This window comes from Pteronotus mesoamericanus, unplaced genomic scaffold (assembly GCF_021234165.1).
Source record: "Pteronotus mesoamericanus isolate MK-2021 breed Mesoamerican mustached bat unplaced genomic scaffold, CSHL_Meso_final scaffold_165, whole genome shotgun sequence".
NCBI classification, from domain to species: Eukaryota; Metazoa; Chordata; class Mammalia; order Chiroptera; family Mormoopidae; genus Pteronotus; species Pteronotus mesoamericanus.
The window spans coordinates 6,775,164-6,790,691 of record NW_026555307.1 but is presented as its reverse complement, the minus strand read 5'-3'; the positions used below and the strand labels follow the sequence as shown (position 1 = coordinate 6,790,691).

General features: G+C 51.8%; 1 protein-coding gene across 1 annotated transcript; it reads left to right on the top strand.

Moving 5' to 3' along the window:
- The first annotated feature begins 1,022 nt into the window (after positions 1-1,022).
- On the top strand, positions 1,023-13,650 carry ATP4A (ATPase H+/K+ transporting subunit alpha). Its single transcript, XM_054588869.1, has 22 exons — positions 1,023-1,034; positions 1,127-1,267; positions 1,354-1,413; positions 1,839-2,042; positions 3,195-3,308; positions 3,549-3,801; positions 4,070-4,338; positions 4,962-5,160; positions 5,562-5,671; positions 5,757-5,891; positions 6,285-6,477; positions 7,202-7,377; positions 8,510-8,646; positions 8,734-8,884; positions 8,970-9,138; positions 9,230-9,384; positions 10,596-10,719; positions 11,197-11,342; positions 12,625-12,758; positions 13,162-13,263; positions 13,355-13,446; positions 13,622-13,650. The coding sequence occupies exons 1-22, from the start codon at positions 1,023-1,025 to the stop codon at positions 13,648-13,650; spliced, it is 3,105 nt and encodes a 1,034-aa protein (XP_054444844.1).
- Positions 13,651-15,528: the final 1,878 nt, after the last annotated feature.

Below are 15,528 nucleotides of genomic sequence, written 5' to 3'. Positions count from 1 at the left end.
CACCTTTTTCCCACTTTGCACTTTGGTTTCCCATCTGGGCAGGTTGGGGTAGAGACAGAGGAATGACTGAGAGCTGTGATGGCTATAGCTGGATGTGTGGAGTAACTCTAGGAATCCTCCTTGAACCCTTTCGAGCCTCAGTTTCCCTCTGTGCAATGGGAATGATAGTGCTACTTTCACAGAGGTTTGTTGCAAGGGTCCATGAGGATACATATGCACAGTACCTGGACACACTTGGCACTGCAGCTGTGAGGTTTTGTTCTTTTTTGTTGGTGATCCCTTATAAGGGCCAGGCTCCATGTCCAATGTGGGCTGGAATCCTGTTCCTGATACTTACTTGTTAGACTCTTAGGCAAAGTTCTTAGCCTCTCTGTGCCTCAGTTTCCTCATTTGAACAGTGGAACATAACTTTATGGGGCTGTTATGAAGAATAATGAAACATTTGTACAAAGCACAGGGGAAGACCCAGCACACAGTAAGTACTCCATGAATGACAGCCATTAGAGCAACTGCTGGGAGCACCCCCCAACTCCAGGTGTGGCACGTGCAATATGGCCTAAAAATGGACCTTCCACAACCAACCTATTTGGTTCTGAGTTCTGACTCTTTTGCATCCTATCTTGGGGACGATGAACAAGGGACTTTGCCCTTTTGTGCCCCATCTATAAGGCAGGGTAAGAATAGTACTCACTTCAAAGGGGGGTTGTGTGGTTAAATAAGTTACCACATGAAAGCCCTCAGCACAGTGCCTGACACACAATGGCACATATGTTTGCTATTTTTCTTGTTACTATGGATATTCCTACTGGTTCCCTCAGTGGCAGGTTGCAATAGGGCCTGGGCAGGTTGGGCAGCCCAGAAAGGAATACCTGAGCTGCCCAGACCTAGAGGTTACCCCAAGGAGCCCCATAATCAGCTGTAATCAGGCTAGTCCTGCCCCACCTCTTCCCTCCCTGGGTATATCAAGGCTAGTCCAGACCCAGGATCTGTCTTGGCAAAGAAGGGTGGCTGCACTGGGAATCATGGGGAAGGCAGTGAGTGGGGCCTGAGGCCAGGGGTCAGGGGCAGGGATTGGAGGCAGGGGTTCCAGTGGATTCTGATACCTCTCCTCTTCCCCTGTTCCCAGGAGAATTATGAGTTGTACTCAGTAGAACTGGGTCCTGGTCCCGATGGAGACATGGCAGCCAAGCTGAGCAAGAAGAAGGCAGGCAGTGGAGGGGGCAAGAAAAAGGAGAAGCTGGAGAACATGAAGAAGGAGATGGAGATCGTAAGCATGGACCTCAGGGGCTGGGTGGAGGTCTGGGGTGGGGGCCAGTGAGAGCTGGACAGTGAATGTCCTGCCCCCATACACAGAATGACCACCAGCTGTCAGTGGCAGAGCTGGAGCAGAAATACCAGACCAGTGCAACCAAGGTGAGCTGGGGGCAGAGGGAGGAGTGGGTTCAGAGAAGGGGAAAGGTGGAGAGGGAGAGAAAGAAGGAGGAAAAAGGGAAGATGTATTAGTGAGAAAGCGAGAGAGAGAGAGAAGACAAGACAAGCAGAGACAGGGAGAGAGGCAGAGAGATGGGCAAGAAAGAGAAACAGGGGCAAAGACAACAGGAAGACAGAAACAGAAAGATGAGAGGGGAGAGAGATGCAAAGAGAAACATAAAAGATGGAAGAGGAAAGGAACAGGAACAGAGACAAAGATGAAGAAAGAAATGAAGAGGTGAAAGACAGATGAGGGGAGTAGAGAGAGGGAAATGGGAAGGAGAGACAGAAGAGCCACCCCCTACAGAGTGTATGGGGAGAGGAAAGCCCTTAGCAGCCTCTGCCACCTAACCCCATTCTGTCCCCAGGGTCTATCTGCCAGCTTGGCCACGGAGCTGCTGCTGCGGGATGGGCCTAATGCACTGCGGCCACCAAAGGGTACCCCAGAGTATGTCAAGTTTGCACGGCAACTGGCAGGTGGTCTGCAATGCCTCATGTGGGTAGCTGCTGCCATCTGCCTCATTGCCTTTGGCATCCAGGCCAGCGAGGGTGACCTCACCACTGATGACAATGTGAGTGGTGGGTGCTGGGGGGCAGACACTAGACATAGGTACCCAGAGGGCAGACATTAAGTGTGGAACTCAGGACACCAAGGACATAGGGTGGGGATACAGAGACACAGAAATGCAGTTTGAAGCCATGATCATGTAGGGGATGAAGGACATTTGGGAGTGTAATAGACCCAAGGTCACAGAAGACACAGCAGAGAAAGTATCTCAGGTATGGAGGACATAGGCAGGGATATAAGAACAAAGAAATGCAATGCTTAAGATATGGGACTTGGGAAACAGAGGACATGGGACAGATTAAGGACAGAGAGGACACAGGGGACATTGGGACTCAGATATGGGACACAAGGGCATAGGGACATAACACTCAGGACACAGTACATGGAGAGACATAAGACATTAAACACAGAAGCACAGAGACAGAGAGGATATCAAGATGCAGAACAAGAGAACATTAGATATATGACAGGGGTCAGAACAGGAGACATGGGGACTTAGGGACATGTGAAACTGCATGTGACATAGGATGGAGACTGAGAAATACATAGACTTGGAAGACACTGGATATAGGGACTTGGAATTTGGAACCTGAGACACTGATTGTGGAGTTCACAGAATACGAAGCACAAGATCAACAGCTCATATACATGGAAATGGGGACATGAGGACACAGGAACTATTGGTTGTAGGGGACACAGAGGATGGCAGGCAGATTATAAAAACAGAATATGAAACTTGCAGCACAGGAATGATAGGACATGGAAGCATGAAGAAACAAATGGCAGTGGACATGTGGAATGCAAGATTTGAAGGGTGCAGGAAAAGGGAACACATACTACCAAGATGCATGGTGACATGGGGCACATATCATAGGATATGGGGACATGGGAGGTCTAGGACTCAGAAGCCAGAGAATATGGTATACAGGGACACAAGACACTGAGAATACAGGGCAGTTGAATGTGGGATATGAAGAATATGAGGATAGGAGATGAAGGCCATAGGGAATAGGGCATGAGGTTTCCTAGTAGAGCGGAGAAAACCATGGCAGAAGTGACCACGAGAACTCCAGAGGACCAGGGAGCAGACAGGAGGCCTTGTAGAGGGATCTTCCAGCTCCTACTCATAAGCCAGTCTCCCCTTCTCCTCCCCTAGCTATACCTGGCACTGGCCCTCATTGCTGTGGTTGTGGTCACTGGATGCTTTGGTTACTATCAGGAATTTAAGAGCACCAACATCATCGCCAGCTTCAAGAACCTTGTGCCCCAGGTGGGTTCCCCCAGCCACTTACCACCTCAGATTCCAGAGACTCCACATCAACTCAGGCAGGCTCCTGGCATCTGTGTGGCCCCCTCTAATCAGGCCCAGCCTGCCCTTTGTCCTTGGCTTCCAAATCTCCCCATAGGTCCTCAACTCACCTCCTTGTTCATCTCCCCAGATCCCTACTGCACTCAGCAAATTCTACCCCCATCCACTGCCCACTGCAACTCAGTTTCCCCTGCCCCACAGCAAGCAACTGTGATCCGAGATGGGGACAAGTTCCAGATCAATGCAGATCAGCTTGTGGTGGGTGACCTGGTGGAGATGAAAGGCGGGGATCGAGTGCCAGCCGACATCCGCATCCTCCAGGCCCAGGGCTGCAAGGTGGACAACTCCTCGCTGACTGGAGAGTCTGAGCCACAGACCCGCTCCCCCGAATGTACACACGAGAGCCCACTGGAGACCCGCAACATCGCCTTCTTCTCCACCATGTGCCTTGAGGGTCTGTGAGGCCCCTGCCTACCTGTCCAGCTGACACTCCCCATCACTGCCTCCACTGCCTCTCTTTTGCTACTTTCTGAGACACACTGCCTCTCACTTCACATGTCTGCCACCTCCTTAGGCCATACTATTTCTCCAGGTCCCATTATTGCTACCCTCTTCCCACGTCACACTGCGTTACATTACTGCCCCCCACTTCAGTTCACACTGCTGTGCACGCCCCACTGCTGCCCTCCCAGTTCTGAGTCACCCTTTTGGCCCCACTGCAGGCACAGCACAGGGCCTGGTGGTGAACACGGGCGACCGCACCATCATTGGGCGCATCGCATCACTGGCATCTGGAGTGGAAAATGAGAAAACACCCATTGCTATTGAGATTGAACATTTTGTGGACATCATTGCAGGCCTGGCCATCCTCTTTGGTGCCACGTTTTTTGTGGTGGCCATGTGCATTGGCTACACCTTCCTGCGGGCCATGGTCTTCTTCATGGCCATTGTGGTAGCCTATGTGCCTGAGGGGCTGCTGGCCACTGTCACGGTGAGTTGTGGAGGCAGAAGAGAGGGGAAGAGAGCTGAGAGCACTGTCCACCTGTCCATTCATGCAGGCTTCCCTCCACCCTCTCCCTATCTGTCCATCTATCCATTCACCTCTCATCCTCCCACCCACCTTCCCATCATCCATCTTTCCGTCCCAACCCTCATCTCTCCCCCTATCCATCCACTCAGTAAATATTCATCGAAGCTACTGTGGGCATGTCCTATGCCACATGCTGTGAGGACTCAGAGATGGGCAGGCAGGGGCCCTGACTAAAGGAGGCTGAAGCTTGAGGTGTGAACTGCGTTCAATAGTCAGCTTGGAGGAGGCTGAGGCAATGTTCATTTTCTCATTTTGATTATGCTGATAAGAGAATTTATAGAACCTCAGCTAGGGCAGCTTACAGAGAGGCCTAGCTATGTTTATTTGGCCAAATTGGGGAGACAACTCAAGTAGAAAACACAGGCTGGACAAAAGCGTGGAGGCAATAAAAAGCCTGGGTTTTGAGAAGAAATGCGGCAAGCTTAGTCCTGTGGCTGAGGTGAAGGACCCTCAATGCTGAGAGGAGAGAAGTGGGACTGGAAGCAACGACTGGCCCCATGCCGATTTTCTCACTCTTCCCCCAGGTCTGCCTGTCTCTGACAGCCAAGAGGCTGGCCAGCAAGAACTGTGTCGTCAAGAATCTGGAAGCAGTGGAGACCCTGGGCTCAACGTCAGTGATCTGCTCTGACAAGACAGGGACCCTCACTCAGAACCGCATGACTGTGTCCCACCTGTGGTTTGACAACCACATCCACTCAGCTGACACCACAGAAGATCAGTCAGGTTTGGGAGTGGAAGGAGACAGGGGCTGGGGCAGGCTCTGGTAGACAGTGGAGGCTTAGATGGGAGCTCTGAGGTTATTGAAGGGAACCCGGTGGCGGGGGAGGGCTTTGGATTAATGGAGAGGAACTCTATCCAGATGGGTCCAGGGAGGGGGCTAAGCTCCAGGTCTGTGAAGGGGCTTGGTATGGAGTCTCACAGGAGACTCCCTGATACTGGGTCTGGAAAGAAGGCTCCGTCCCGGAGTATGAAGGAAGTGGTTGGGTCCCACAAAGGTCTGGGGAGGGGAATCAAGTCCAAAATCTACAGGGAAGGTCTTGGTTCTGGTGTGAAAGTGCCACCACTCTGGGTGTAATGCCGCGTGTAGTCCCCTCGCGGACCCAGCCTGGATGCCTGTCCTTCAGGGCAGACGTTTGACCAGTCCTCGGAGACATGGCGGGCGCTGTGCCGCGTGCTCACCCTGTGCAACCGCGCTGCTTTCAAGTCGGGTCAGGATGCGGTTCCCGTGCCAAAGGTGAGGGGGGAGGCTCTCGCGGGATACCGGGAGCCTGGGCCCCCCCCACCCCCCGGCTCGCACCTCACCCCGTCCCCATTCCTAGCGCATCGTGATCGGGGACGCGTCTGAGACGGCGCTGCTAAAATTCTCAGAGCTGACGCTGGGCAACGCTATGGGCTACCGCGAGCGCTTCCCCAAAGTCTGCGAGATCCCCTTCAACTCCACCAACAAGTTCCAGGTCTGAGCGCCGGCCCACTCCTGCCCACAGCAAGCCTGGCTCACTGTAGGCCCCACCAGCATTCAGGGCTGGCCTAATGCGCAGGGGGGGGGGGGGGGCGGCGGGGGGGTCCTTCCTCTCCCCCCTCTCCCCCACCTGTCTCCTGTCTCGTCCCCTGGCCCCTTAGCTCGCTCTCGGCCATGAGGCCGGCGGTGGTGGTAGCCCGCAGTACAAATCCGGTCAGCCCAACTGCGGCTCTAATCCAGTCCATTCCCTGTGCCCAGGCCTCTAACTACAGCCCCATCCCAAGCCTGGGCCTCTAGAGAGGACGTGCCCACCGTACTTTCTCAAGGCTCTTTCCGCAGCGCCCCTGCGCCCTCAGCCCCGTATCTACCCCCTTGACCTCGTCCACAGCTGTCCATCCACACGCTGGAGGACCCACGGGACTCGCGGCACGTGCTGGTAATGAAGGGCGCCCCTGAGCGCGTGCTGGAGCGCTGTAGCTCCATCCTCATCAAGGGCCAAGAGCTGCCGCTGGACGAGCAGTGGCGTGAGGCCTTCCAGACTGCATACCTCAGCCTGGGAGGCCTGGGCGAACGCGTGCTGGGTGAGACCCCCAAGGTGGGATAGGGGGTAAACTGGGGTGCAAGGAGGAGCTAGCACAGCCTGAGGCCAATCTTTCTGGGACAGCTCTGACCCTGCCCTTTCCTACCCCTGGCTGACAGCTGGCTTGCCCCAGTCTACACACTCCCCTTCGTTTTACCCTGTCTCACTCCTGATCCCTGTCTATCCTCAATTCCTGTCTTGGAGCCTCTCCAGACCTGTCCTCACCTAGGTCTTCCCTATTCTGACCTGAACTGACCCTGGTTTTCCCAGCTGTTGCCCCAACTGACGACCTGCCTATGCTTTCACCTTCACCTTTTAGAGCCCTCTTGATCCTTTGACCTTCCCAGATCCCTGCCTCAAGACTTTCTCCAAATCTTGTCCTGACCTCTGACCTCCCCCAATTTTGTCCTGACTCCTTAAACTTCTCAAACCCCTACCCTGGAAGACACAGACCTCTGGTCCAATCCTGCAGTTTTCATTTTACTTGCTGTGTGACCATTATCAAGAATTTCCCCCTCTCTAAGCCTCATCTGCAAGATGAGGCGGTTAGTAGGCTCATAGGGTGGATGTGAGGATGGATTCAGATAATGCGAATGAAGGATTCAGCACAGGGTCAGGCATCCATGGGTGCTTGGTGCAAGAAGCCTGGTTATTTTGCTCACCACCTGGCCTTGCTAACAAAAGGTCCACCCGAGGCTCCTCTCTGACTTTCCTGTTTTCCGTAGGCTTCTGCCAGCTCTACCTGAGTGAGAAGGACTACCCTCCTGGCTATGCCTTCGATGTGGAATCCATGAATTTTCCAACTAGTGGCCTGTGTTTTGCGGGACTTGTATCCATGATAGACCCGCCCCGGGCCACTGTCCCTGATGCTGTGCTCAAGTGCCGCACGGCAGGCATTCGGGTATGCCACTCGGGAAAGGACCAGGCGGGGCAAGAACACAAGATGGTAGTATTTGGGGATGAGGAACCCTGTGATATCTGAAATTAGCTTGAACCAAAAAGGGAATATATTGGTTCATGAAACTAAAAAGTTCTGAGGAATGAAGCTTCAGATATAGCTGGATCCAAGTGTTCAGTGTCATTATGAATTTGCCCTTCCTCCTGTGCCAGCTCTACTTTTCTCTCTCCTGACTTTATTCTCAAGTAGTCCCTCCATTTTGGTAGATAGAGGTGATCAACTCCCTGCCTTCCCCTCCTCGCCCCGATCCCCAGCAGCTCCAACTTACCGGGTTAGCCATCCACAGAAGGAGTGCCTCTTTTGCAGTTGCACTAAATTGGGTTGCATGTTCATCCATGAACCAGTCACTGTGTTTGGGGGATGGAATACCTTGTTTGTTCAGGTCTGGGTTTACCTGTCCAGTCTTGGCCAGGATCTCAACTTCAAGCTGAGGGGAGGAGTGGTTTTCCAAAGACAAATCAAGGGTAGGGGAGCCAATGCTGAGCAAATGTCATCCAAATCTTTCCTATGATCTGTAAGACCCTACAAGATCTGGGCACTGTTACCTTTCTAAGCTCATTACTCAGTCCTCTACCTCTTATTCGCTCCTCTCCAGTCATGTTGTCCCACCTGCTGTTCCTCCAATAGTTCAGGCATGTTATTTCCTCTCTCATTTTGCATTGGCTGTTCCCTCTGCCAGGAATGCTTTCCCCCCAGATTTCTATGTGGCCAACTTTTGCCTCTTTCAGGTGTCTGCTCAAATGTCACCTTCTTGATAAGGCTTTCCCTGGACACACTTAAAATTGAACCACTACTTTTTTTTAAATCTAATGCTTGCCATATCCTTTACACAGTTTAATTTTTCCCCTCCTTCTAACATGCTATATAATGCATTTCTAATTTAAAACTTATTCTGTCTCCCACACCAGAATGCCAGCTCCATGAGGACAGGGATTTTTGTCTGTTTGTCCCTGCTATTTCCCAGGCATATAGCTGGTGCTTACAATTGGTTGAATAAATGAATATATGTATCACAAGGGAAGATGGAGATTGGGCTGATCTGAAGGGGTCAAGGATCTTCTGGTCCTCCCTACAGGTGATCATGGTGACAGGTGACCACCCCATCACAGCCAAGGCCATTGCGGCCAGTGTGGGCATCATCTCCGAAGGCAGTGAGACAGTGGAGGACATTGCTGCCCGCCTCCGTGTGCCTGTGGACCAGGTTAATCGGAAGTAAGTCCCCTTAAGCCCTCCCTATGGTTCTTTCCACACCCTGTGCAGACTGAGGCCCCAGCAATGCCCTCTTATCTTCCTCCCCAGGGATGCTCGTGCCTGTGTGATCAATGGCATGCAGCTGAAGGACATGGACCCATCAGAGCTGGTCGAGGTGCTGCGTACCCATCCTGAGATGGTGTTTGCTCGCACCAGTCCCCAGCAGAAGCTAGTGATTGTGGAGAGCTGCCAGCGACTGGTGTGACCCTGCTAATGAACGTGGGCAGATGGGCTGGGCTGGCTATGTGATGGCCTTTAACTGACCACCTGCCCATTCCCTGCAGGGTGCAATTGTGGCTGTGACAGGGGATGGTGTGAATGACTCCCCAGCCCTGAAGAAGGCAGACATTGGTGTGGCCATGGGCATTGCTGGCTCAGATGCTGCCAAAAATGCAGCCGACATGATCCTTCTGGATGACAACTTCGCCTCCATTGTGACCGGCGTGGAGCAGGGTCTGGGCTGGGTCAGAGATAGGGGCAGGCAGTGTGGGTACAGGAGAGTGTGGGCTGTGATGAGGCTGAGGTGTCTGCTGTACTCCCATAGGCCGACTGATCTTTGACAACCTGAAGAAGTCCATCGCCTACACATTGACCAAGAACATCCCTGAACTGACGCCATATCTTATTTACATCACTGTCAGTGTGCCCTTGCCCCTCGGGTGCATCACCATTCTCTTCATAGAACTTTGCACTGACATTGTGAGTCTACAGCCCCAATGCCTCCCCCCGCCACTCATGCCCATAGACATATTCCCATAGACAGGATGACTAGAGACCACCATGGACACTCTTGGACACAGATCAACACAGATAAGGTCTGTATCTACAACAGCCAGATGTGGAGACACAGCAGGCAGGCAGATAGACACAGGCAGAACCATGGACATGGACACAAAGGTGGACACTCAGGTAGGCATGGCCAAAACCCATGGACACACATGGTCTGAGATACAAACACTCAGATAAACAAACATATTGACAGAGAGAGATGTCTGGCTAAACTTGGATTACAGACATCGTTCAACAGGTATGGACAAAAAATACCATCAGGTAGATCTTAAGGCAGACAGATGGGAAAGAGTCACAGATACAGCCACAAATGTAATCAGATGCTGGACATATTGACGTGTTTATTCAACAATTTACACAGTGCCTAGTCTGGGCCAGGCACGCATTAATTTACTTAATTTTGTCCTCTTAACAACTCTATGACATGGGTTTTATTTTTCACCCTCATCTTACTGATGAGCTCATTGAGGCATAGGCAGGTTGAGTAGTTTGCCCCAGGTTACACAGCTAATAAGTGGCACAGTGGGGATCTGAAGCCAGGCAGTCAGATGCCTGAGAGCCTGTGTTCTCGATCAGTGTACTCTGCTGCCACTCTAGTCACACACATATAGGGTGGGGGTTGGGAGGAAAATACAGAGACAGAATGGATACAGAGAAACAGAGATAGTGACAAACATAGAGGAAGAAACACAAGAGCAGAGACACAGTCACAAAGAAAGAGACCAGAGACAGGAACAAAGAAACAAAGGGAGAGAAAGAGAGGCCAAGACCAGATTACCCCAGAGCAAAAACAGAGACAGAGAGAGGAGGAAGAAAAGGAGGAAGAAGCAGCAGCAAGGGAGGAGACAGAGACAGAGACAGAGATAGAATATGCAATAGTGAAGATAAATACAGATGCTCTAATGGAGATGGACACCAGGACAGATGTGGAATAGGCATACCAACACTCTGGTTAGGGATCAGCTGGATCCAGGTTGTCCAGGCAAGTGTGGTCACTGCTGGTCCTGCCTCCTAACTGCAGTTCCATCCCTGCCCATTAGCAGTGGGGAGGAGAGCTCTAGAGAGTAGGGGACAGGCATCCAAGCAAACCCTTAACCCAGGTTCCTTCTGCTCCTGGCCAGTTCCCATCTGTGTCCCTGGCATACGAGAAGGCTGAGAGTGACATCATGCATCTGCGTCCACGGAACCCAAAGCGTGACCGATTGGTTAACGAGCCCCTGGCTGCTTACTCCTACTTCCAGATTGGTGAGTGGGCATGGGGCTAGGAAGCCTGGGGCTCTCCTTCAGGGCTGCTAAGTTGCCTTGGTGTCTCTCATTGTAGCTCTGGCTTGCTCTGGATCTTGAGCTCTGCATTTGGTCCTGGGTCTTTGTCATTCGGAGTCTTTATCTGCACAAAATGATCTCTATGGTCCCCTGTATCCCTTCTCCATCTCTGGTCCTGTTCCCTATGATCCTGTCTCTGGGTTGTTGCCTTCTTTTGCCATTTTTTTGAGTTCTCCAGGTGTCTCTGTCACTCTGCCTTGTCTTTTGGGTCCTTATCAATCTCTCTTGGGGCCCTTGTCTCTATCTGTGTCTCCATATCTATCACTGCCTATGTTCCTGTCATTCTCATGTCACTGTTTGTGTCGCTGTCTCTGTGTGTATGTTCTTGACTCTATGTATCTGTTTCTTTGTGTCCCTGTCTCTTTGTGTCTCCATCTCTTGTCTCACTGTCTCTCCCAGGTGCCATCCAGTCATTTGCTGGCTTCACTGACTACTTCACGGCCATGGCCCAGGAAGGCTGGTTCCCACTGCTGTGTGTGGGGCTGCGGCCACAGTGGGAGAACCACCACCTACAAGATTTGCAGGACAGCTATGGCCAGGAGTGGGTGAGTCCCACGACTCCCTCATTTCCAATGCCACCTATCAAGTGTGTGTGGTACATGTGCGACTGATCTCAGCCAGAGCATCCCAGACACTTAGACTCAGCCAGCTCTGGGGTAAAGGACCTTTCCTCTTACTGTATCAACCTCCAAACTCCTACTTCTGATGATCCCAGCTGCAGATGGGTCCTCTCCCTGTCCTGGCAGTAACATATCATCTCAAGTGTGAAACCAGGTCCCCATTCTGTTATTTTTCCTGCATCACTAACACAGAGTATACTAGTAAGCATACATGGCTGACTTTAATGAAGGTTTGGAGCAGAGAGAGGCCAGACCTGGTTGGCAGGTGTGTTTAGCTTGCCCTGTAGAGTTACATATTCCCTTAAACATTTATTGTTGTGATTTTCAATGTAAACCTTAGAGCCAGACTGCCTTGGATTCATGGTATACTATTGTTCCTAACTGCTTAGCTACCCTGGGCAAGTTGTTTTGCCTCACTGTGCCTCAGTTTTCTCACCTTTAAAGTGGAGAGGACACTGATGTCTACCTCAGTGATGTTCAGTGTGGTTCCCAGGCCAGCAGCATCAGCACCACATGGAAACTTATTTGAAATGCAAAGTCTCAGTCCCCATCCCAAACCTCTGGGGTCAGAAACTCTGGGAGTGGGGCCTGGAATCCATGAATCTGTGTTTTAACCAGCCCTTCTGGGGTTCTGAGGCACACTGAAGTTTGGGTACCATCAATCTACCTCATGGGAATATTGGATTAAATGAGATAATATGTGTGAAACACTTGTACTTGGAGCACAGGAAGTCTTCCCTGTACAATTAGCTGGTATTAAAAATAGTTATATTGAAGAAAGAGATTTAATAGTGACTGCCACCTTCACTGCCCTTTTCCCCATGGGCCCACCTGGTCCACTTCACTTATTTTTGCCATCTGACTGGCCCTGGAGCCACTGGACTTCGCAAATCCTGCCTTGGGAATCCAATTAATTTTTCCCAGGTCCCTTCTTTTGGGTACCCAGGAAATTCTACCTCCTTTCTTTTATTGTGAAAGCAATTGGCCTGACCTGTAATCTACCCACACACTGACATCCTAGCTCTGCTAGACCAAGGTTTCTGGGCCTCACACTGCCAGATCCTGCACCTCTCCTTTTCCTCTACCCTAGACTCTGATGCAGGGGAAAGAGCTTTTAAGGATTCCTGGACCCATACCCTGAGTGCCTAGCTGGCTGCAGAGGCTCTCCATCTGGGCTCAGGCTGCTTTTGTTCCTTCTGGCTCACAGACATTTGGGCAGCGCCTGTATCAGCAGTACACCTGTTACACTGTGTTCTTCATCAGCATCGAGATGTGCCAGATTGCCGACGTGCTCATTCGCAAGACACGCCGCCTCTCTGCCTTCCAGCAGGGCTTCTTCAGGTGTCCAGCTGGCCCCAGCCCTACCCTCAAGCCCTAGTCCTGACTCCCATCATGTTCTGACCAGGGCTTACCACAGCCAGCAAAACCAGCACTGAATATACAGGTGTGCCGGTGCCAGGTGCTAGCATTCCTTATCACAGCTGGTCAGTATCTCCCATCACATGCCTCTCAACTGACCCTTCCACGTTTCATCAGCTAAAGGGGTGATGCTGACAGGGCCAGCATCCACTATTATAGAGGTGCAGGCCATTCTGGTTTAAATGTTTAGAACATCTCCCTGCTGCTAATGACATCTGACCTCCTCTGACACAGTTCCTTATTTCTATCTGGCCCCCAATTCCTGATGGCTGTCTTTGTCCTGAGCCCAGCGGTCCCACTCTGTCCCACCCTGTCCCACCTGCAGGAACAAGATCCTGGTGATTGCCATCGTGTTTCAGGTCTGCGTCGGCTGCTTCCTGTGTTATTGCCCTGGAATGCCCAACATCTTCAACTTCATGCCCATTCGGTGAGGGGTCATTGAGGTGTGAGTAGAGGGATGGGCATGTGGGACACAGTCCTGGGGATCACCTTCAACTTGCCATCTTCTGTGCCCTCAGGTTCCAGTGGTGGTTGGTCCCCATGCCCTTTGGCCTTCTCATCTTTGTCTATGATGAGCTCCGGAAACTTGGAGTTCGCTGTTGCCCGGGCAGTGAGTGTGGAAACTGGGGACTTTGGGTGGCGTGAAAATGCTTTCAGAGCAGCTGTCCTGACATTTGATCTTCAACACTTGACCTCCAAATCAAACTATTATAATCTCTGAGCCCCTGGCCCCATACCCTGACCCTCATTCCCCCAGCACTGAGTCTTTGCTTTCTCTCTCCCAGGCTGGTGGGACCAGGAACTCTACTATTAGAGGGACAGCAGCCTTTGTGTCATCCCTGCCTCCACCACAGCCAGATGGGGTCAAGACTCATGGGACTGTCTGGATCAAAGCGTCTGAGCAATCAAGAGTCCTAGCCTGACCTGTGTCTGCTCCTATAGCCCATGGCACCCAAACATGGAGGGATCTCCCTGTTCTCCTTCCCCATCCAAAGGGGGCCCAGCTTCCTGGAGGAGCAGTCACTAGACCAAGTCCTCTGAGCTGGCCTGGTGAAGCCTCCACCCAATGGCTGGGGTTTGGTGGGGTGAAGGAGCTAGCAGCTTCTGTGAGGTAGGGTACCTGGGGACTCTTCTTTAAAACACCCTTGTGTCTGCATAATATTAATAAACCAGCTCACAGTTACAGCTTTTTAATTCAGTGCGACACCATCTTAAATGGTTTTCATGAGCCCCTTTGGTCACACAATGCTCCAACTTATGGGCTATTTGTTCAGGGCCTTATCTCCAGTTCCTAAAACACAGCCTGCCATGCAGTAGGTACTCAATAACCCTTCTTTGGGGAAAGAATTCCCATTTCTTTGCCTAGGATTACAGCATTTAAAGGCATGATGGATGCGACCTTAGGCACCATTCAGAGCACTGCTTCGACCACCCTCTAACCTAAACACTGCCTCTGGGCTCTCTCCTTTCTCAGCACTCTTCCCTCTGGGGAGGATCCTTGTCACAGGGTATCAAAATTTTTTCCACCTCAGGCAGCCCCCTCTGTCTATACTTCACAGGTGTCTCCATTCTGATTCCACTTGTTCATTCCTTTGCTGCAGCAACTCCTGGAGGTTAAACTCACAGGCTCTTCCTTCTACCCTCTCACCTGAAAAGTTAAGCTTCCAATTGCCAGAAACTCACCTGTCCCTGGGCCCTCCACCTCCCTCTGGTTACGCTTTTCCTGGTCCCCTTTCTTGTCTCTCTTCCCTTTTCTTGAATGAGACTCTCTGGCTGGGCCCTTGGCTTCTCCCTCCTCTTCACCACAGTACCCCTGCCCCCCTTTCAGTTTTGTTTCTGCAGTGATACCTACATCTGTCTCCAGCCTCAACAGGCATGTCTGAGATCAGCCACGCTGGTCCCTGCATCACCCTCCAAACTGCTCCCATTCACTGTCCCATCAGTGGGTTCCTTCTCCCTGTAAAATGTGATGAGTCCTCCGGGCTCTTCAGTCCTTCCTCACCTGTCATCTCCCCAATCCTCCCACCCCTCAGGGAAAATAACATACAGCCTACTGGTCACGGCATCTCTAATCTGCTTACAGCCACTCTCCTACTTGTCATCACTGTCCTGGTCCAGTCCTGGCCTTCTGGTCTGTCTCTCCACCCACAGTGGACACGGAGATCTTCCCAAAGCCAGATCTCACCTTGTAGTCCCCCTACCTAGAACTCTCCATGGCTCGCCACTGCCCCTGGTTTACTCCTTACCCAAGCCTCAGAGCCTTCTGGCATTTGGCCCCTGCTGACTTGTCTCACAAGTCCCCTTGAACTTGTTCCAACCAGTTATGTTTTGCTGGGAAGGCTGTGACTTCAAGGCCTCAGGCCTTGACACCTGCTTTTTTTGTCTTTGACCACTGACTCACTTTTCAGGTCTCAGCTCATGTGCATCTCATTGAGAGAGCCCAGCTTGCCCCTAAGTCTGTTAGCTGGCTCCTCTGGGCCGCCACAGCCCCTGTGTTTTACCATCACAGCCCTAATAAATGTAGTTTAGCTCACCCGTCCTACCACTCCCACCAGGCTTCACCCATTACAGCCCTGATCTTTCTGGCCTGTGCTCCTGTCCCCCAACTTCTCTGGTCTGTCTGTATTCCATGAAACCTGGGATTAGTTCACAGACAGCTGGCCATGAGAAGGGGGCCTGGGTCAGAGTCCCT